Raw genomic sequence first — 16,745 nt, forward strand, 5'->3', positions numbered from 1 at the left:
AAAGAGGATTAACACTTAAATATTTATACTCACTTTTTGGCAAATACGCGCAAGATCACAGCTACAGTCTCATTCGATATCCGCCGTCTGTGACTTAGCACTGCGCGCGGGCGGCAACAATCGCGATAAGCGGATATAACTCACGCGAGACTTGGCGTGGTGACGTAACTTTCCAACGCAACAATCCAAAATATACATTGATTTTTCAACATTGGGCACTGTGAAACACAACCGGTTGTCAAGATGCGTTGTCTGACGAGTAAACAACAAAATGTATTTATTTTACAGTATGCTTAAGAATAATCAAAACATTGTGTTCGATATACTTGTGGCATCCACGTAAACGCGAGGGGGGAAAAAACTTTTAAAAAAAATTGCGCCAAAATGTTTTCAAATTCGGAACGGAACGAAAGATACGGCTTCAAAAGTTTCACTTTCGAAGTTAAATGTTGAAACGGGTTGAATCGGACATAAATTGCAAAAGTTGGCGAAAATGTAGCTATTTGGTGCACTTTGTCTTGGAATAGGGTCACTTACGGTTAGATTTGAGTAACTTCCAGTTTAGCACAGGTCACTTCCGGTTTAGCACGGGTAACTTCCGGTTCAATTTGGGCCACTTCCGGTTTAGCAGTGGTCACTTCAGTTTTTTTTGGGTCACTTCAGATTCAATTTGGGCCACTTCCAGTTTAGCTGAGGTCAATTCCGGTTTATTTGGGCCACTTCCGGTCTATTTAGGGTCACTTCCGATATGCCTGAGGTCACTTCCGGTTCATTTGGGGACACTTCCGGTTTGCCAAAGGTCACTTCCGGTCTATTTGGGGTCACTTCCGATTCATTTGAGGTCACTTCCGGTCTATTTAGGGTCACTTCCGGTCTTTTAAGGGTCACTTCCGGTTTGCCAAAGGTCACTTCCGGTCTATTTAGGGTCACTTCCGGTTTGCCTGAGGTCACTTCCGGTCTATTTAGGGTCACTTCCGGTTTGCCTGAAGTCACTTCCGGTTCATTGGGGGTCACTTCCGGTCTATTTGGGGTCTAGTCCGATATGCCTGAGGTCACTTCCGGTTCATTTGGGGTCACTTCCGGTTTGCCTGAGGTCACTTCCGGTCTATTTGGGGTCACTTCCGGTTCATTTGAGGTCACTTCCGGTCTATTTGGGGTCACTTCCGGTTTCCCTGAGGTCACTTCCGGTCTATTTGGGGTCACTTCCGGTTTGCGTGAGGTCACTTACGGTCTATCTGGAGTCACTACCGGTTCATTTGGGGTCACTTCCGGTTTGCCTAATGTCCCTTCCGGTCTATTTAGGGTCACTTCCGGTTTGCCTGAGGTCACTTCCAGTCTATTAAGGGTCACTTCCGGTTTGCCTGAGGTCACTTCCAGTTCATTTGGGGTCACTTCCGGTCCATTCAGGGGTCATTGGGGTCACTTCTGGGTCAATCCAAGATGGCCACCACAGTGGAAGTGGGGGTCAATGGTTGAATTTTGGAAGCATAGTGGAAGTGGGGTTGAAGGGGCTGAATATGGTAAGCATAAGTTGAACAAAGTGAATACAATTGGAATGGGTTGAATCGGTTGAAGAATGTTGAAATTTGAGTGGAAAAAGGAAATTTTGGTTGAATTTCAAATTTGAAAAATGTGGAATTTTTGTTAAGTGGGAATTTGGGGAATAGGTAGGAAGAATATGAAGAGTTGAAAATTGGAATGGGTTGAATCGGTTGAAAAATGTTGAAATTAGAGTGGAAAAAGGAAATTTTGGAAAATTTGGTTGAATTTCAAATTTGAAAAATGTGGAATTTTTGTTAAGTGGGAATTTGGGGAATAGGTAGGAAGAATATGAAGAGTTGAAAGTTGGAATGGGTTGAATCGGTTGAAAAATGTAGAAGTTAGAGCAAATGATAAATCCCCATTGAGAATGAATGGGAATTTTAAAAAAAAATTGCGCCAAAAAGTATTGAAATTTGGAACGAAACGAAATATACGGCTTTCTAGTTGTCACTCTCGGAGTTAAATGTTGAAACGGGTTGAATCGGACAAAAATTGAAAAAGTTAGCGAAAATGCATAAGTTGAACAAAGTGAATACAATTGGAATGGGTTGAATCGGTTGAAGAATGTTGAAATTAGAGTGGAAAAAGGAAATTTTGGTTGAATTTCAAATTTGAAAAATGTGGAATTTTTGTTAAGTGGGAATTTGGGGAATAGGTAGGAAGAATATGAAGAGTTGAAAATTGGAATGGGTTGAATCGGTTGAAGAATGTTGAAATTAGAGTGGAAAAAGGAAATTTTGGAAAATTTGGTTGAATTTCAAATTTGAAAAATGTGGAATTTTTGTTAAGTGGGAATTTGGGGAATAGCTAGGAAGAATATGAAGAGTTGAAAGTTGGAATGGGTTGAATCGGTTGAAAAATGTAGAAGTTAGAGCAAATGATAAATCCCCATTGAGAATGAATGGGAATTTAAAAAAAAAATTGCGCCAAAAAGTATTGAAATTTGGAACGAAACGAAATATACGGCTTTCTAGTTGTCACTTTCGGAGTTAAATGTTGAAACGGGTTGAATCGGACAAAAATTGAAAAAGTTAGCGAAAATGCATAAGTTGAACAAAGTGAATACAATTGGAATGGGTTGAATCGGTTGAAGAATGTTGAAATTAGAGTGGAAAAAGGAAATTTTGGTTGAATTTCAAATTTGAAAAATGTGGAATTTTTGTTAAGTGGGAATTTGGGGAATAGGTAGGAAGAATATGAAGAGTTGAAAATTGGAATGGGTTGAATCGGTTGAAGAATGTTGAAATTAGAGTGGAAAAAGGAAATTTTGGAAAATTTGGTTGAATTTCAAATTTGAAAAATGTGAAATTTTTGCTGAATGGGAAGGTGTGGAATAGGTAGGGAAAAGATGAACAGTTGAAAGTTGGAACAAGTTGAATCGGTTGAAGTATGTTGAAATTAGAAGTGAAAAAGGAAATTTTGTGAAATTTAGTGAAATTTTGTGAAAATTTGAAACGTGAAAACATGAAATTTTTGAATTTGCCAAGTTTGGGAATATCCCCAATGTGATTTGAATGTGTTGAACTATGTGAATTTCAAACTGGAACAACGTAAATGTGAAATGTTTTGAATTTTCCAAGTTTGGGAATGTCCCCAATGTGATTTGAATGTGTTGAACTATGTGAATTTCAAACTGGAACAACGTAAATGTGAAATGTTGAATCTGCCATTAAGAATGAATGGGGAAAAATTGCCGGAAATTTGTGAATTTTGTGAAAACGGAAATTTTTTTGAATGTATAAAATGTGAGCGCGCGATTCCTGAATATTTGGAATAAGTGAAAAGTGGAACGGAGTGAATTGGTTGAAGTATGTGGAAGTAGTTAAGCGCCGAAAAAACAGGCAGAATAAGTAAAATAATAATAAAGGACAGGAATAACAATAGTGTGAAGGTCTTCACCTTCACACTAATAATAATAAAGGACAGGAATAACAATAGTGTGAAGGTCTTCACCTTCACACTAATAACTAGAATTGGCAATTTCTGGAGAAATTGCGTGTGAAGGCGAAGGCACTTCACACTATTGTGGGACTCGAAATGATGATTAAATGACATAAAAATGGTAAATTGATGATTAAATAAAATAAAAATGGGAAATTAATGATGATGATGAAAATAATTATTAAAGTGATGTGTTAAAATTGAATGAATGAAAAAACATTATTGGCCAAGCGGGATTCGAACTCACACGGGAACAGCGCTCGTACGTACGGCCCCATTCTCTTCTTACTGAGCTAAACAGAGACAACTATGAAAGCGGTAGAACATGGTGGAATCATACTATTAAACAAGAAATGACAAATGGATTATTAAAATGATGTTTTTAAACTAAAATTCAATGAATGAAAATGATTGAATAAATGAATAAAAAGTAGCAGCGGCTATCAGATTCGAACCCACACGGGAACGTGGAGCGTGTTGAATGGGCCATTCCCTTCTAACTGAGCTAAACGGTGACTCAGTGTTGCTGCGGTGAAATGATGGTATTAAACAAGAAATAAAAATGGTAAATGTTTTTAAATTAAAATTAAATGAATGAATAAAAAAATTAATGTTAAGGAAAGAAATCATGATAAAAGTTGTCAGACATCTGATTCGAACCCACTCAGGATCATGGCACATGTTGAATATTTCATTCTCTACTAACTGAGCTTAACAGTAAATGTTATGAATTAGAAAAATGGCAGCAAGCATTACATGAACTTTTCAGTTGTGCGCAGATATGCTTTCAAACTGAAAATTAAAACGCTTCTCAATGAAAGGCACAACTGCATTCCATCCAACCCCAAACTGTAGCAGATTTCACCGCATCTGACAAAATATTGCAGTCAAATATTTAAGTGGCACAAAGAGCTGTACTTTCAATCAGAAAATTTAAACTCTTCCCAATGAATAGTGCAACTGTACCCCATCCAACCCCAAACTTTGGCAGAAATTAATGTAGGCAAATGGACAGCATTGGCTAAATAGAATGTTTATTGATATATTTCAGAAACTTCTCCCTCTGAGTACACCAGTTTAAGGGAGAGTCCTTCTTGGGGTATTTTTGGGATGTGGGGGAAAGCCTGGCGCCAAACATTCACGCCAATACTAATTTCTACCCCCTCCCCATCCACCAACTTGATCTCCTCCTCTCCCATCATTACTCCAATCGCAATGAACTGGACAGTTGACTCGTAGAGCTAGTGAAGAAAAACACAATTAGGTTTGCTCAGGTGAAAACTGAAGAATTATATACCTCAAAAGGTCACAAGTCAATAAAGTTAAAGGTGAATTCATCACTGTCACATCACATGCAATTACTAATTCACAGGGTGTCCATGAAGTCCTTCCATTATCTGTACCGTTTTGTCCCCACCTGGGGGGGGGGGGGTTGTTCGCAGACACGCTGGTCACAATTCAACAGCCTTTCTCGTAAAGTTGTAAAATGTGAACGAGATTGTACGGAAAGCCGGCATTCGTGATATTATACTCGTTCATTCAAAACAACCTAAACTTATTAAATTCCTTTTCACAGCCTTTTTCTACTCACAGATATCTTTGAATGTTGGGTCGTGTTGAGGGACAGTCCAAATTCATTTGTCACAGCATTTAGGTGTGAAAATGAATAAAGTGCCCCGACCTTGATTGGGGTCACGTTTGCCTCCCTCCACACCGCCACTCTCACCACAGCTTCTTCCTGCAATAGTTTGAAACCAAATATTACTTCAGTACGCGCATGTGTGAAGTACAATAACAGTAAAGTCGACAAATCAATTACTTGTTTCACGAAAATGATGCTCAATGGCACCAACCGAGCCCCGCGCACAGAGACCAATCTGCTCTGCTGTTTCTAATTTGGAACAAACAGACAGTGTTTAAGCAAGGGAACACTTTTTTAAATATATATTTAAACATACATTTGTGTGTTGAGTAAACTTACACTTTCAACACGGCCCTCAATGTTGATCAGTCCCTCAGGAGGGTTTTTAATCACCTCACAGAGAGACATCGGGGACGAGGGGGGGAAAATTAAGGCGAGCGCCTCAGCCTTCAAGGCATCTGTGCACTCCACCTCCGCCCCCATGTAGACCTTGCTGGCCGATTTACAGTGGAGCACATTGGTGTTTGCCGCGTCCTTCGCAAAATGTGCGAAAACGTAACTGTTGCCCTCTGTGACCATACCAGCCAGGTGACTAAAGAGAGTCACCTTCATTGGACTGGTACCGTCACAGAGGGCAACAGTCACATTTTCGTAACTTCCGTCCATCCGGAAGCCGGACACACCGTCTGGCTTCCAGCCTCTGGCCCAGGTGTCCCTTCTGACGCCCACCACTTTGGCATTTATTATTTTTTTGTTCATTCTGAAAGAGAAAGTGACAATTAAGATCCAAACTTTTTATATTTATGAGCATGTGATTCCAAGTATGTGAAGTGAATGTCTAAAATTGTGCAAAGTAGTTGGCAATTTGGCATATCACATCCCACTGTTGCATTCGGGGACAAGTTGAATCATTTGGCCTTCACTCGATCCAATTGTAAAAGCGATGACCGAAAGCAGACAAAGCAACATTAACTGTTGCTTTTTTTCGTAGCATGTGATTGTATTAATTATCCTTTGTTTGTCTGTGTATGGACTTTAACTTTAAACCAGCAATGTCATTCCTCGTTAACTCCAATTGCAAGCACATGCATACGGCCATTTTGTCCCACTGCGGACACATGGACAGCCAATTTACCTCGTGCAAAACCCTTGCTCACAGACTTTGAACAGCCTTTTTAATGATACAGCATTAATTTTCACAGGTAAAACAATATAGCAGATTTAGAAGTGCCACCCATGTTTGTTTCACGACTTATTTTCACTTTCATCCATCAGATGGAGTAAATTCATACCAAATTCATCAGAATTTACCTCAGAAAAGTTGCATTTTGACAACAGGACAATATCGGTTCCAAGTATAGTAAATGAAAAGAGAGGATTTTAGAACACTTAACTTCCACCTGGTTTGGAATTTTGCACAACATGACATCAGTCCAGGCTAAAATAATTAAAAAATGAATTTGGCACATGCCTCAGTGTTTATCAAAAATCAAATTTTAAATTGGAGAGCTACCTGTGAAACCACTCACCTCTGTCTTCAGGTTTGCTGTGATAAGGGCACCTTGGAGTCTCCACCCGCTTTTATGCGCGGTGGAGTCGAAAAAAAAAAAAAAAGCTGTTTGGGCATAGGATCACAACTTTATTAGTTACACAGATAGATAAATAGATAGATCGTTGTCATTGTCACATGTACAACAAAATAAAAAATTGCCAAACAATTAGTGCATCTGCTAAAATAATAATAAGAAAAAAATATACAAGCTAAAAGTTTATATGAACTGAAAACAATACAAAAGTTCCAGTTCAGTGGCCTAGTGGTAGAGTGTCGTTAACTCCAATTGCAAGCACATGCATACGGCCGTTTTGTCCCACTGCGGACACACGGACAGCCAATTTTCCTCGTGCAAAACCCTCGCTCACGTCAAAAGACGTAAAATGTTTTACTGATTCAATAGATAACAAATGTAAATAATATCAACAAGAATAAAATGAATAAATGGGACTTGATTTAAATGTGTTCAAATTCACATTTAAATAGCGGAAACACAAAACATGGAAACCAAACCAAGTTGGTGATTTTAGGACCAAAAAAACCTCGGAGATGAAAAAGCAGAATGATTTATTTTTTTCAGCTGAATAAAGTTAAAAAAAAAAAAAAAGTCCCAATGATCATCGTCACACACATCTGGGTGAGGTGAAATTTGTCCTCTGCATCCCCATGTGATTTTGATCCATCCCCTGGGGGAGAGGGGAACAGTGAGCAGCAGCGATGCCGCGCTCGGGAATCATTTGGTGATCTAACCCCCCCAATTCCAAACCTTAATGCTGAGTGCCAAGCAGGGAGGCAATGGGTTCCATTTTTAGTCTTTGGTATGACCAATATTTCCATAATATGGAAATCAAAAAGTGGATGTCCAGGCCAAAGCGAAGAGCTGTCAGATGTGCCTTCGATTGTCCTGGCAGTGTCCTCTAGGAGGGTATTCCGCTGCAGTTCCCTCATGCTGAAAAGCGAGGAGCCGCCGGCGGTGCCCTCGATTGTTCCACGGAAGAATCGGCAAAAGTCCCGTTCGCCATGCCGGTTTGGGAGTTTATGTTCCATGATGCCGGCCTCCATCGTACGAGTGTTTTTCAAAAACTTGGCTGTCGCTGTGCTACAATATAATATCATTATCAATTCATTTTTGAAAATCCCATTACAGTACTTCAAGCATATGTACTAAAGAGTGAATGACATGAGCGCATTAACAAACCTGCATCTTCTTCTTCAGTCATTTGTCTGGCAAGACAGGCCAAATCCCATCAAGGTAGAGTACCAAAGGGGCCAAACTCCCGTCTTGACAAACGGAGGACGTGGAGCCGCGGGAAACACGGAAAAACTAAAACAACAAACATTGAGTCGGTTGAGGATACCAGTTGAAAAACACATGTAAAATTAAAGGGAGTGTTTCGTGACAATAGTCAATAATAGATTTGTAGGCTACTCACAGAAGAATTAGTTGTGCTTCTTGCCTCCCTGGTGTAGGAGTCATTGGTCCGTGATGAAAGTTTTTGCATGCTCAAGGTCTTTGTGAAGAAAAAATAAAGGACAATCCAAGTAAAAATGTAGGATTCTGCAGAGGGTATACACAAGCTTGGCTGTGAATTACAAAATGTTACAACAAGGCAATATGTCACGGTTACCTCTGACCTCCGTTGTGAGATGAACTGCTTTCGCCAGATGAAAGAAACTGTTTAAATACAGAAGAGTGAAATACAAGCATTTAGTGTCTTTAGAAAGAAATGGAAAAAAAATCATCGACGAGCAACTTACCTCGTCTGTTTTCTGTTCTCGCCTCGTGATTATGACATTAAAAAAAAAATTGAAAAGAAAAATAAAAAAATGTATGATAAAAAAAATAAACGTTTAAAAGGCTTTCCCTTAAGTCATCTTTAAAATCGATGGTTAATTTAGAAAATTTAGAAACATTTTAAAAGTTAAAAGGTTTTAAAGTCCTTCTCTGAAGTCATCTTTAAAATCTGATTGTAGAATTAGAATGAAAAAAAATGTAAAAAGTTAAAAAGTCACCCCTTAACTCATCTATGCGTTCATTTAGAAAATTGAATCATGTTAAAAGTTCAAAAGTTTCAAAGTTAAATATTTAAATAGTTAACATTTTTAAAAGTGTAATATTTAAATCAAGTTGAGTTAAGGGAAGGCTTTTTTAAATTTTAAAAGCCTTCCCTTAGATGGACAATTGGACGAAATCTCCCGTCGATCCGAAAGACGAGTAGACCGGCAGTTAAAGATTGTTTTAGGTGTCAAGCGGCCGCGCCATCCCCTCGCCACCCTCTTGCCTTCAGAAGATTGTTTGCCCGGCAGGTGCGGATACTGCCACATGCGGGGCGGCCCAAGAGGGTGCGGCATCCCCAACCCAACCCTCGAACGCCGAGTGTCAAGCAGGGAGGAATCGGGTTCCAATTTTTACGTAATCTTTGGTGTGACTCGGCCGATGGATCAAAGCCACGACCTCCCAGTCTCAGGGCGAACACTCGTACCACAAGGCCACTGAGCTGGTTGAGTGCCTTCCCTTAACTCAACTTGATTTACATCTACAGAAATGAGATCAGCCATTTAAAATATCAGCGTGATATATGAGCCGTCATTTATACTATCAGCGGAAAATATAATGTATATGGCTATTCACATTGGTCTGTAGTATTATTTTTTTTTATAATGGTGAGGTTTCTGCCTAATGCCAACATTACATTTGCCTTTCTGAGCCACCTACGCCTCTGATACCATCTCATCTCAATTCAACAAATCACCCACGACACACCACCACTTACGCCGTCTGATTTCCGTCCATGTTATTTTTCCAAATGCTGAAATACACAATTTAGATTTGACTTACCTTTGACTATTCAAAACACAGAAAACAGGATTGTGATAGCTGTAGTATGTTTGCAGGACACCTGAATAAAGAACACGCTGAGGTCGAGAGACAAAAATGAGGTCAATCAATGTGTTTTTGTCAGTGGTAGCAGTGGTTATGAGCTGCGTGTAACCCTTTGAGCGAAACAATTCAAGAACGGGCTTGTACGAGGCAGAGAGCGTATCTTCGTTAAAATCGCCACATACCAAGATCTGATGATGGTCCATGACTTCAAGATACCGTAAGAGATTTTCCAAGCTTGGCAGAAAGGTCCGCAGACTGTGGCCTGGAGGCCTGTAAACGGCAGCGATTAACAAATTGATGGGAGCTTCAAGTTTCACCGCAACAAATTCAATATCGGTCACACCCTGTACGTATTTCTTTTCCTGGGCTGCGATGTGACTTTTGACACAAATACCTACGCCACCGCCACGTTTTGTCACCAAGTCTCAAGAATCACTTCGGTTCCTGTGAAACATGGTATAGCCTTCCAAGCAGGCAGCCGCAGATTCTCGGAGGTGTGTTTCTGTGAAGCACAAAACATCAGCAAAACGCAGTTCGTGGTGACACGCGATATCCCGCACGTGACAAGACAGCCCTTCGGTGTTATGATGGACGACGACCAGGTCGTTTGCTCTATCTACCCTCGGCATCACGTGAAACAGAGGCATTACGCTGTCCAAAGAATCCTCTGTCATCTCAGCGAGAGCAGCAGTGATTTCTGGATTTGCATGAATTCTTTGCTCATCCATATGCAGAATATGCAGACCACTGAGCGAAGTCACTCTACTCAGAGCTACGTAGCCCATGCCGTGTTCGAAAACGCCTTTCAGCGAAACCGCAGCCTCTGACGTCGTCATGCCTTGTACCTTATGGATCGTGCAGGCAAAAGCAAGCTTGATGGGAAACTGCCGGCGCACCACTCCAGAATTCTGCATCCTCTCCTCCTGTCTGTCAATGAACACAGAATTCGCAGCACTCGCCGTCTTAGTCACGCAGTCTAGTTCCAACCCGACTTTCTGTACACGCGCTTCATTCGGGTAGTTCACCAATTGCACAACTTTTGCAAACGTCCCATTGCACAGACCTGCTCCGACGTCAATATTGCGTGTGACCATAACGCGAGCGCCGACTGCAACTTTGATCGAGTCGGGCAACCCGTTCTTAGGTCCTTGGACAGGGGTCGCTTGCCTTGCCATTCTGCCAGTTTTTTTGTCTTTCTTGTAGTCATCCGCGTCGATTTGTACAATGTCCTTATGAAGCAGATTCAGCATCGCGGAATTATGACCATCTACCTGTTTATTGGTGGCAAAAATATGCAGAATATTCTTTGGACACATTACCGGAGAAGCGTACCTCGTAGCAAGCAGAGCTGCGTCCGGTTCCGACAGTCGGTCAGACTTGTCTTTGACGCGGAGTCGGTTCAGCAGCTCAGCAAAGGCTACGTCGTCTTTCTGCCTCATGACGTCCGTGAGCGTGATCTTTTTGAAGTTGCCGCGCCAGTGGTCCAGCCGAGTGGGATCGTACACGCACAAAGGTTTGGATTGTCTCACGGGAGGGAGCTGAAAAAAATCTCCAACAGCAAGAACAGACATGCCGCCAAAAGGTAAATTGGCTCCTTTGATTTGTTTCAATCTGGTATCGACGTAGGCAAAGAGGTCTTTTGACACCATGGAAATCTCGTCGATAATTAGTATTTCAGCGATCGAGAGCTCCGCTCTGACTTCGTCCAGTTTGTTGCCCAGGCCTTGATACGGAGGTTTGAGACTTCTCGGCAGTTTGAGGAGAGAATGCAAAGTTGTCCCTGAAATGTTGAACGCCGCCGTACCGGTGAAGGCTGCGAGAACAACAGTCTGTTTGGAAACGTCTGCTTCCTCAGCCAGTCGTGGTAGTCTGAGCAGTAGTTTCGTGGCCTCCGCATGGATACATTTGATCAAATGTGATTTGCCGGTCCCGGCGCCACCGTTGACGTAGTAGAAAAACTGCTCAATCGGCTTTGAGCTACACAGACGTTTTACGCACCAATCGCGGACCTTGTAGAAGACTGACGCTTGCTTTCGGTTCAGGTTTCGATACATACCGCGTAACACCGTGGGATCGATGGCAGCGGGTTCAGCCACGATGGACATTTCCGTTGTCGCCGACCTCACGTTATAGTCGGGGACATTTTCCTCCACGTTCTCATTCGGGTCGTCTCTCGCGTCGATTTCCTCGATGCATTCGAGTCTTTGCAGCTCACTCTCGGGAGCCAGGTGGCACCATTCGTTTACGTTGAGCCCACTTTCCTCCATCTCCCTGATGGCTTCGTCGATGTCTCCGCTGTGTTTCTCGTATCGTTTTCTGTTCCTTTTGACGATTTCGCACACGCGCTCCACACGGTCGGCATACGGTAACTGTACGCAGGCGTGCTCGTGGAACAACTGAGATGTGGGAAAGCGTTCAGATTTTAACTGGCAATCAGCACGATGAGGCAGGTACAACTTGAGCAAGGTGCAGTGATATTCCTCGGGATGCTTTTGTTCTGAAAATTTACAGTATTTGATGACCGCAGATTTTCCTGTTCTTTTCTGTACAAATCCCATGTCGTTCAGCAGACGCAAAACGTTCTTACCTTTGACTTGTTTGCCATAAACAATTCTGCACGTTGATGCAAAATCAGCCAAGCACATTACTTCAAATTCCTCCGTTTGAGGTCTGCATTTATATTTGTCCGGCAGGGCAGTCATCCACACTTCGTGAGAGTCCTGGGTTTTGCCCTCAAGCACTGAGATAGGATAACTCATTTTCAGCGCATTGTCACTGGTTTGTACAAATATCACACTGCGAGAGGATTGTTTCATATGCAAGCCGCATGCGCGTGCGACACACTCCTGGGCGCTCACTTCTCTTTTTTTGGAGTACGCTTGCATAATTTGCTTCATTTCATCGCTCTCGTTGACATTTTCGCTGCGGGAGTTTTCAATCACCGATTTCAGGTATTGGCTCAAACCGTGTTCAGCTTTGCTGATGTAGCTGCAGATGTATGCGATGCAAGAATAGGCATTCAGGATGTATTGGATGTCCAGATTTCCATCCCAGGCAAGAAGCAAATGGCGGTTGTAGTAGTTGACCCAGCAGTCTTTCGGTTCACGCTTCAGCACGACAGAATTCGACGAGGCCGTCGCTTGCAGACAGCTCATGTAGTCGTCGCCGGTGAGCTCGCATTTAGCCAGTAGCTGAGGCAAAGTCAGGGATGAAGTTTCAGGTTGATTCAGCAGATTTAGCACGGAAACAAGCTTAGCATTGGCCGCCGACCGACCCTCCCCGCGTCGATCTCGATCGTCATCGTCGACGGGGGCAGGTCTGACGATCGTCGTTTCATGGCACGGTTGTTTGGGGAATCCAAAGCGGCAATTCGCACCCGGGTGTTTGACACACGTTTTGGAGTGACTTTTGCTGTGCATCTGGACTTCTGTGACTTTTTTGTACAGTTCGGGTTCTTTCAGCGGGTCCGGAAGCTCAGCCGAGATGTAGCGGGATACAAAATCACAGATGGCTTTGTCTGAAGATTCCTCAAATACAGGAGCACCTCGAACCCATATGAGGCAATGAATGTGAGGACTTCCTCTGTGCTGAAATTCTAATCGGTAAAAGTAGTCTACCACTTCGCCAATCGGTTGTGCCGGAGAGAGGATCAAATCTCTGAACAGAGCTTCCACACGTTTGTCAAACATGCGCATCGTCGTCACCGGATTGCCCCTTAGAATTTCACACTTGGTGGCCCAGTCCAGTTCAGCAAAATTCACTACCTCACCTCGTTGCGCTTTAATGGCGACGATGACCTCTTCCCATCGCATTTCGGCAGCAGAAAATGTGCAAAAGAACGTGGGTGTGCCCAGCTGTCGGATCATCGCAAAAAGGTCTTTGGTGGTTCTCTCCCAATAGGCTGGCGTGCCTCTCAGTGGCATCATGAAGCGGACGGCGTGTTTGCTGCGCACCAACTTTTCAACTTGTCGTTTGTCCTGAAGCATCGCGTTGGTAATTCTTCGACCATCTCGGGTAAACGGTTTACCTTTGCGTAGCTGTATTGTCATGCTCGACATCGCCTGGTAGATTTCGGTCACAAACTGAGCAAAGAACAAGTAGGTCGGATCCCTGGCAAAACGGTCGTCCACACAACACAGTCGGGTTTTGAAATACTTGCTCGGTGTGAGTTTTATCGGTCTCTCTCCATCGAGCGTGTTTTGCCCTGTCGGGAACTGCACCGGAAAAGCCATGGCCTCAAGTTTGGGAGTCTTGAAAAAGCTTACTGGGTTATTTCTTTCTGCAGGAGCAACAGAGTAAATGCCCTCGGTAAAACTCATAATTTCCTCTGACACGTCACTTGGTTGGAGACATGATTCAAGTACAACTCCACCGTTAGGTTGATCACCATCTTCTACATTTTCTCGTTGCCGATTGTTACCCCTGTTGACATTTTGTGACTCACCGTTCATTCCACGCAGAGCATCACTCTCAAATCTGTATATCTCCTCCAGAGCTTCCTCATTGTACTCACTGTCGCTCATTTCCGCTTCACCTGAGCTGCCATCATCATCATCAGCAGCGAGGGTTGGGTCGCAAAGGTCCGGATCGTCGCGGATAGTTAGGCTTCTGTATTGTGGATGAATTTGCTTCAGTTTTATCAGAGCGCTCATTAGCTTGGACCAAGTGACAGTTTGAAAAAACTGATGGCCTTTGTAGCAAAGTCGTCTCTTCAGTTTCACTCTCAACATCTGCGACTTACTTCTTATCCTTGGCAAGACATTGACCGTCTCCTGTACTTCCGATGGCACGCACACAACATTTCCGCGAATGCCTCGTTGTTGACCTTTGGGAAGTGGGACAATTTTGGCAAACGCTATGCATTTGGAAATGAGGTGTCTCTCTAATATGTTCAATCCACGCAATTCTGTTGGAATAGCAGCTAGCGTGAGATTGTTTGAAACAGCCAAAGCTGGCATTTTACCATCTTTGAGATGTGTATGGCAGGTGTGACATACCCACTCTAGTTTTCTTTCAGCCGGCACTCTACAAGACGTCTGACATTCGTCATTGCAAATATGAACAAATTGTCCCGTGAGACAGCGCTCAACAACATCGCGGTTCTTCTTATAAAGGTGACGCCGACAAGACTGTACCTGGTTGGGAAATAGGGCTCTGTGGCAAACTGTGCAAACAAATGTGGGTCCATTCTTAATTTGGTCTTTGAATAGGTCGACAGCTTTCATTAATGCGCAGTCATTTCGCTCTCTACATAGCCGGTTTATGATTTTGTATTTTTGTAAAAGCATACTTGCTCTGGTCATTGTTTTATTCCGCAATGAATCCGATTTCGTTCTCATAATGGACCTCATGATTTCCTGATGTTTGGCTCTGAATTCAGGATTGCTTGAATAACGCTGTGTAATATAAACGCGCCGTCTTGCATTAAACTCAGGGTCGTCACGGTAACGTCGCGTTACGTAGGAACGTTTTCTTGCATTAAACTCAGGGTCGTCACGGTAACGTTGCGTTACGTAGGAACGTTTTCTTGCATTAAACTCCGGGTCGTCACGGTAACGTTGCGTTACGTAGGAACGTTGTCTTGCATTAAAGTCAGGGTCGTCACGGTAACGTTGCGTTACGTAGGAACGTTGTCTTGCATTAAACCCAGGGTCGTCACGGTAACGTTGAGTTACGTAGGAACGTTGTCTTGCATTAAACTCAGGGTCGTCACGGTAACGTTGCGTTACGTAGGAACGTTGTCTTGCATTAAACTCAGGGTCGTCACGGTAACGTTGCGTTACGTAGGAACGCTGTCTTGCATTAAACTCAGGGTCGTCACGGTAACGTTGCGTTACGTAGGAACGTTGTCTTGCATTAAACTCAGGGTCGTCACTGTAACGTTGCATTCTGTAGGTGCATCGTCCCATTCGAAAACAATCATCCGTCTTATAACGAAGTAAGAAGCGGGAACGAGTTTTCTCCTTAAAGATATGATCAGTCTTACGTTGTGTATAATAGGACATTTGTTTAGTGCGAAAATGTACATCTTGCTGATAACGCGTTGTAACATAACACCTCTTCTTTTGTCTAATCTCTAAATTTTTACTGTACCTTTCCTTATTTCTCAGATTTTTGTTTCTTCTCTTTAGTTCTTGTTTTACACGTCTTTGTTCCAATTTATCATTCAAATTTTCCTGTGCCTTCATTCGTCTTAGAAATTTTCTCCTACTTGATTTCGGAATTTTTGACAAGCGTTGGAGCATTTTACCTGTAGTCCAAGAAACCGCTTCGCCGTCGTCATCAATCAACTCGTGGCAGTGACGTTCACCGGCAGGTGTTGAAGAATCACTCATCTCCAAATATGAGGTCTCGGAAACTGCTTTGCTTACAACGTCGTCATCAACATCTACCAGCTTAGATTGCAATGAAGTACATGGCACCATCTCAATGTCATTTGTAGGAACATCAATAGGTTCAAACTGGACCGGTACAAGCTCATACTGAGAATTACAGGAGCATTGCAAACGTGTGTAGAGCTCTGTCAATTTATTCCGAAGGTCATTCAGACGCACAAAAAGCATCATGACAGCTGTGCCATTGGGAACAGGGAGACCATCTCGTCCTCTAGAGTGGGGATCAAAATACCCGTACTTGCCTTGGTGGTCTCGGAAAACTGCAATGCACGTCGACTGCATAATCAGAAGAGCACAACTGACCTCTGATGTCAAGCACTCAAGTCTGTCACAAAGGTTCAGAAAGAGCGCATCTCCATGGAAAGAGGTGAAAGAACCACACATTGACATACTCCTTATTAACACATGCCGTTGTGTGGAACCACTTACAATCTCTGGAAGTTCATCAACCGTCAAAAAACTGTTTAGAAAGCATCCTCGGGCTTTCAATGCAGCCACAGTACATGTATACAGTTCATTACCCACACTGAGAACAGCATCCAGGTCAGAGGTAGTCAAGTTATTTATATCCTGCAGGAAAGCCAGAAATGTTACAGAATTAGCCACACATTGACTGTTTCTGGATTGGCCATATCTCAGATGGGCTTGGCTGTGAGTTGCCATCACATACATTACCAAATCATGTTGCACTGGTACCGTTACCGCAATGGAAACTTCAGCAGGAATTTTCTTTTCAGAGTGTCCTATATCATTTGGAATAGCTCTTTTCATTTGCGTATCATTTGTATC

General features: G+C 42.7%; 1 protein-coding gene across 22 annotated transcripts; it reads right to left on the bottom strand.

Annotated features, from left to right (window-relative positions):
• Window positions 1–5,664: 5,664 nt before the first annotated feature.
• On the bottom strand, window positions 5,665–15,993 carry LOC147038527 (uncharacterized). Of its 22 annotated transcripts, XM_085904987.1 has the most exons (8): window positions 9,744–15,803; window positions 9,517–9,593; window positions 8,436–8,457; window positions 8,306–8,352; window positions 8,111–8,188; window positions 7,876–8,001; window positions 6,655–7,776; window positions 5,670–5,885 (listed from the first exon to the last, which is right to left on the bottom strand). In XM_085904987.1, exon 1 carries the CDS (start codon window positions 15,747–15,749, stop codon window positions 9,987–9,989), a length of 5,763 nt encoding a protein of 1,920 aa, XP_085761113.1. In that variant the 5' UTR covers window positions 15,750–15,803; the 3' UTR covers window positions 5,670–5,885; window positions 6,655–7,776; window positions 7,876–8,001; window positions 8,111–8,188; window positions 8,306–8,352; window positions 8,436–8,457; window positions 9,517–9,593; window positions 9,744–9,986. The 22 variants fall into 22 exon arrangements, with proteins under 22 accessions (XP_085761115.1, XP_085761113.1, XP_085761112.1 ...); XM_085904986.1 differs by having other exon boundaries at window positions 9,517–15,803; XM_085904998.1 differs by having other exon boundaries at window positions 5,671–5,885; window positions 8,306–14,386; window positions 14,559–14,597; window positions 14,697–15,803.
• Window positions 15,994–16,745: the final 752 nt, after the last annotated feature.

The sequence above is a fragment of the Syngnathus leptorhynchus genome, unplaced genomic scaffold (genome assembly GCF_054491065.1).
Source record: "Syngnathus leptorhynchus isolate UIUO unplaced genomic scaffold, UIUO_Slep HiC_scaffold_51, whole genome shotgun sequence".
NCBI classification, from domain to species: domain Eukaryota; kingdom Metazoa; phylum Chordata; class Actinopteri; order Syngnathiformes; family Syngnathidae; genus Syngnathus; species Syngnathus leptorhynchus.

Coding starts and splice junctions, on each gene's coding strand:
- LOC147038527 (XM_085904987.1), bottom strand. CDS start 15,749: ATGAAGGCACAGGAAAATTTGAATGATAAATTGGAACAAAGACGTGTA.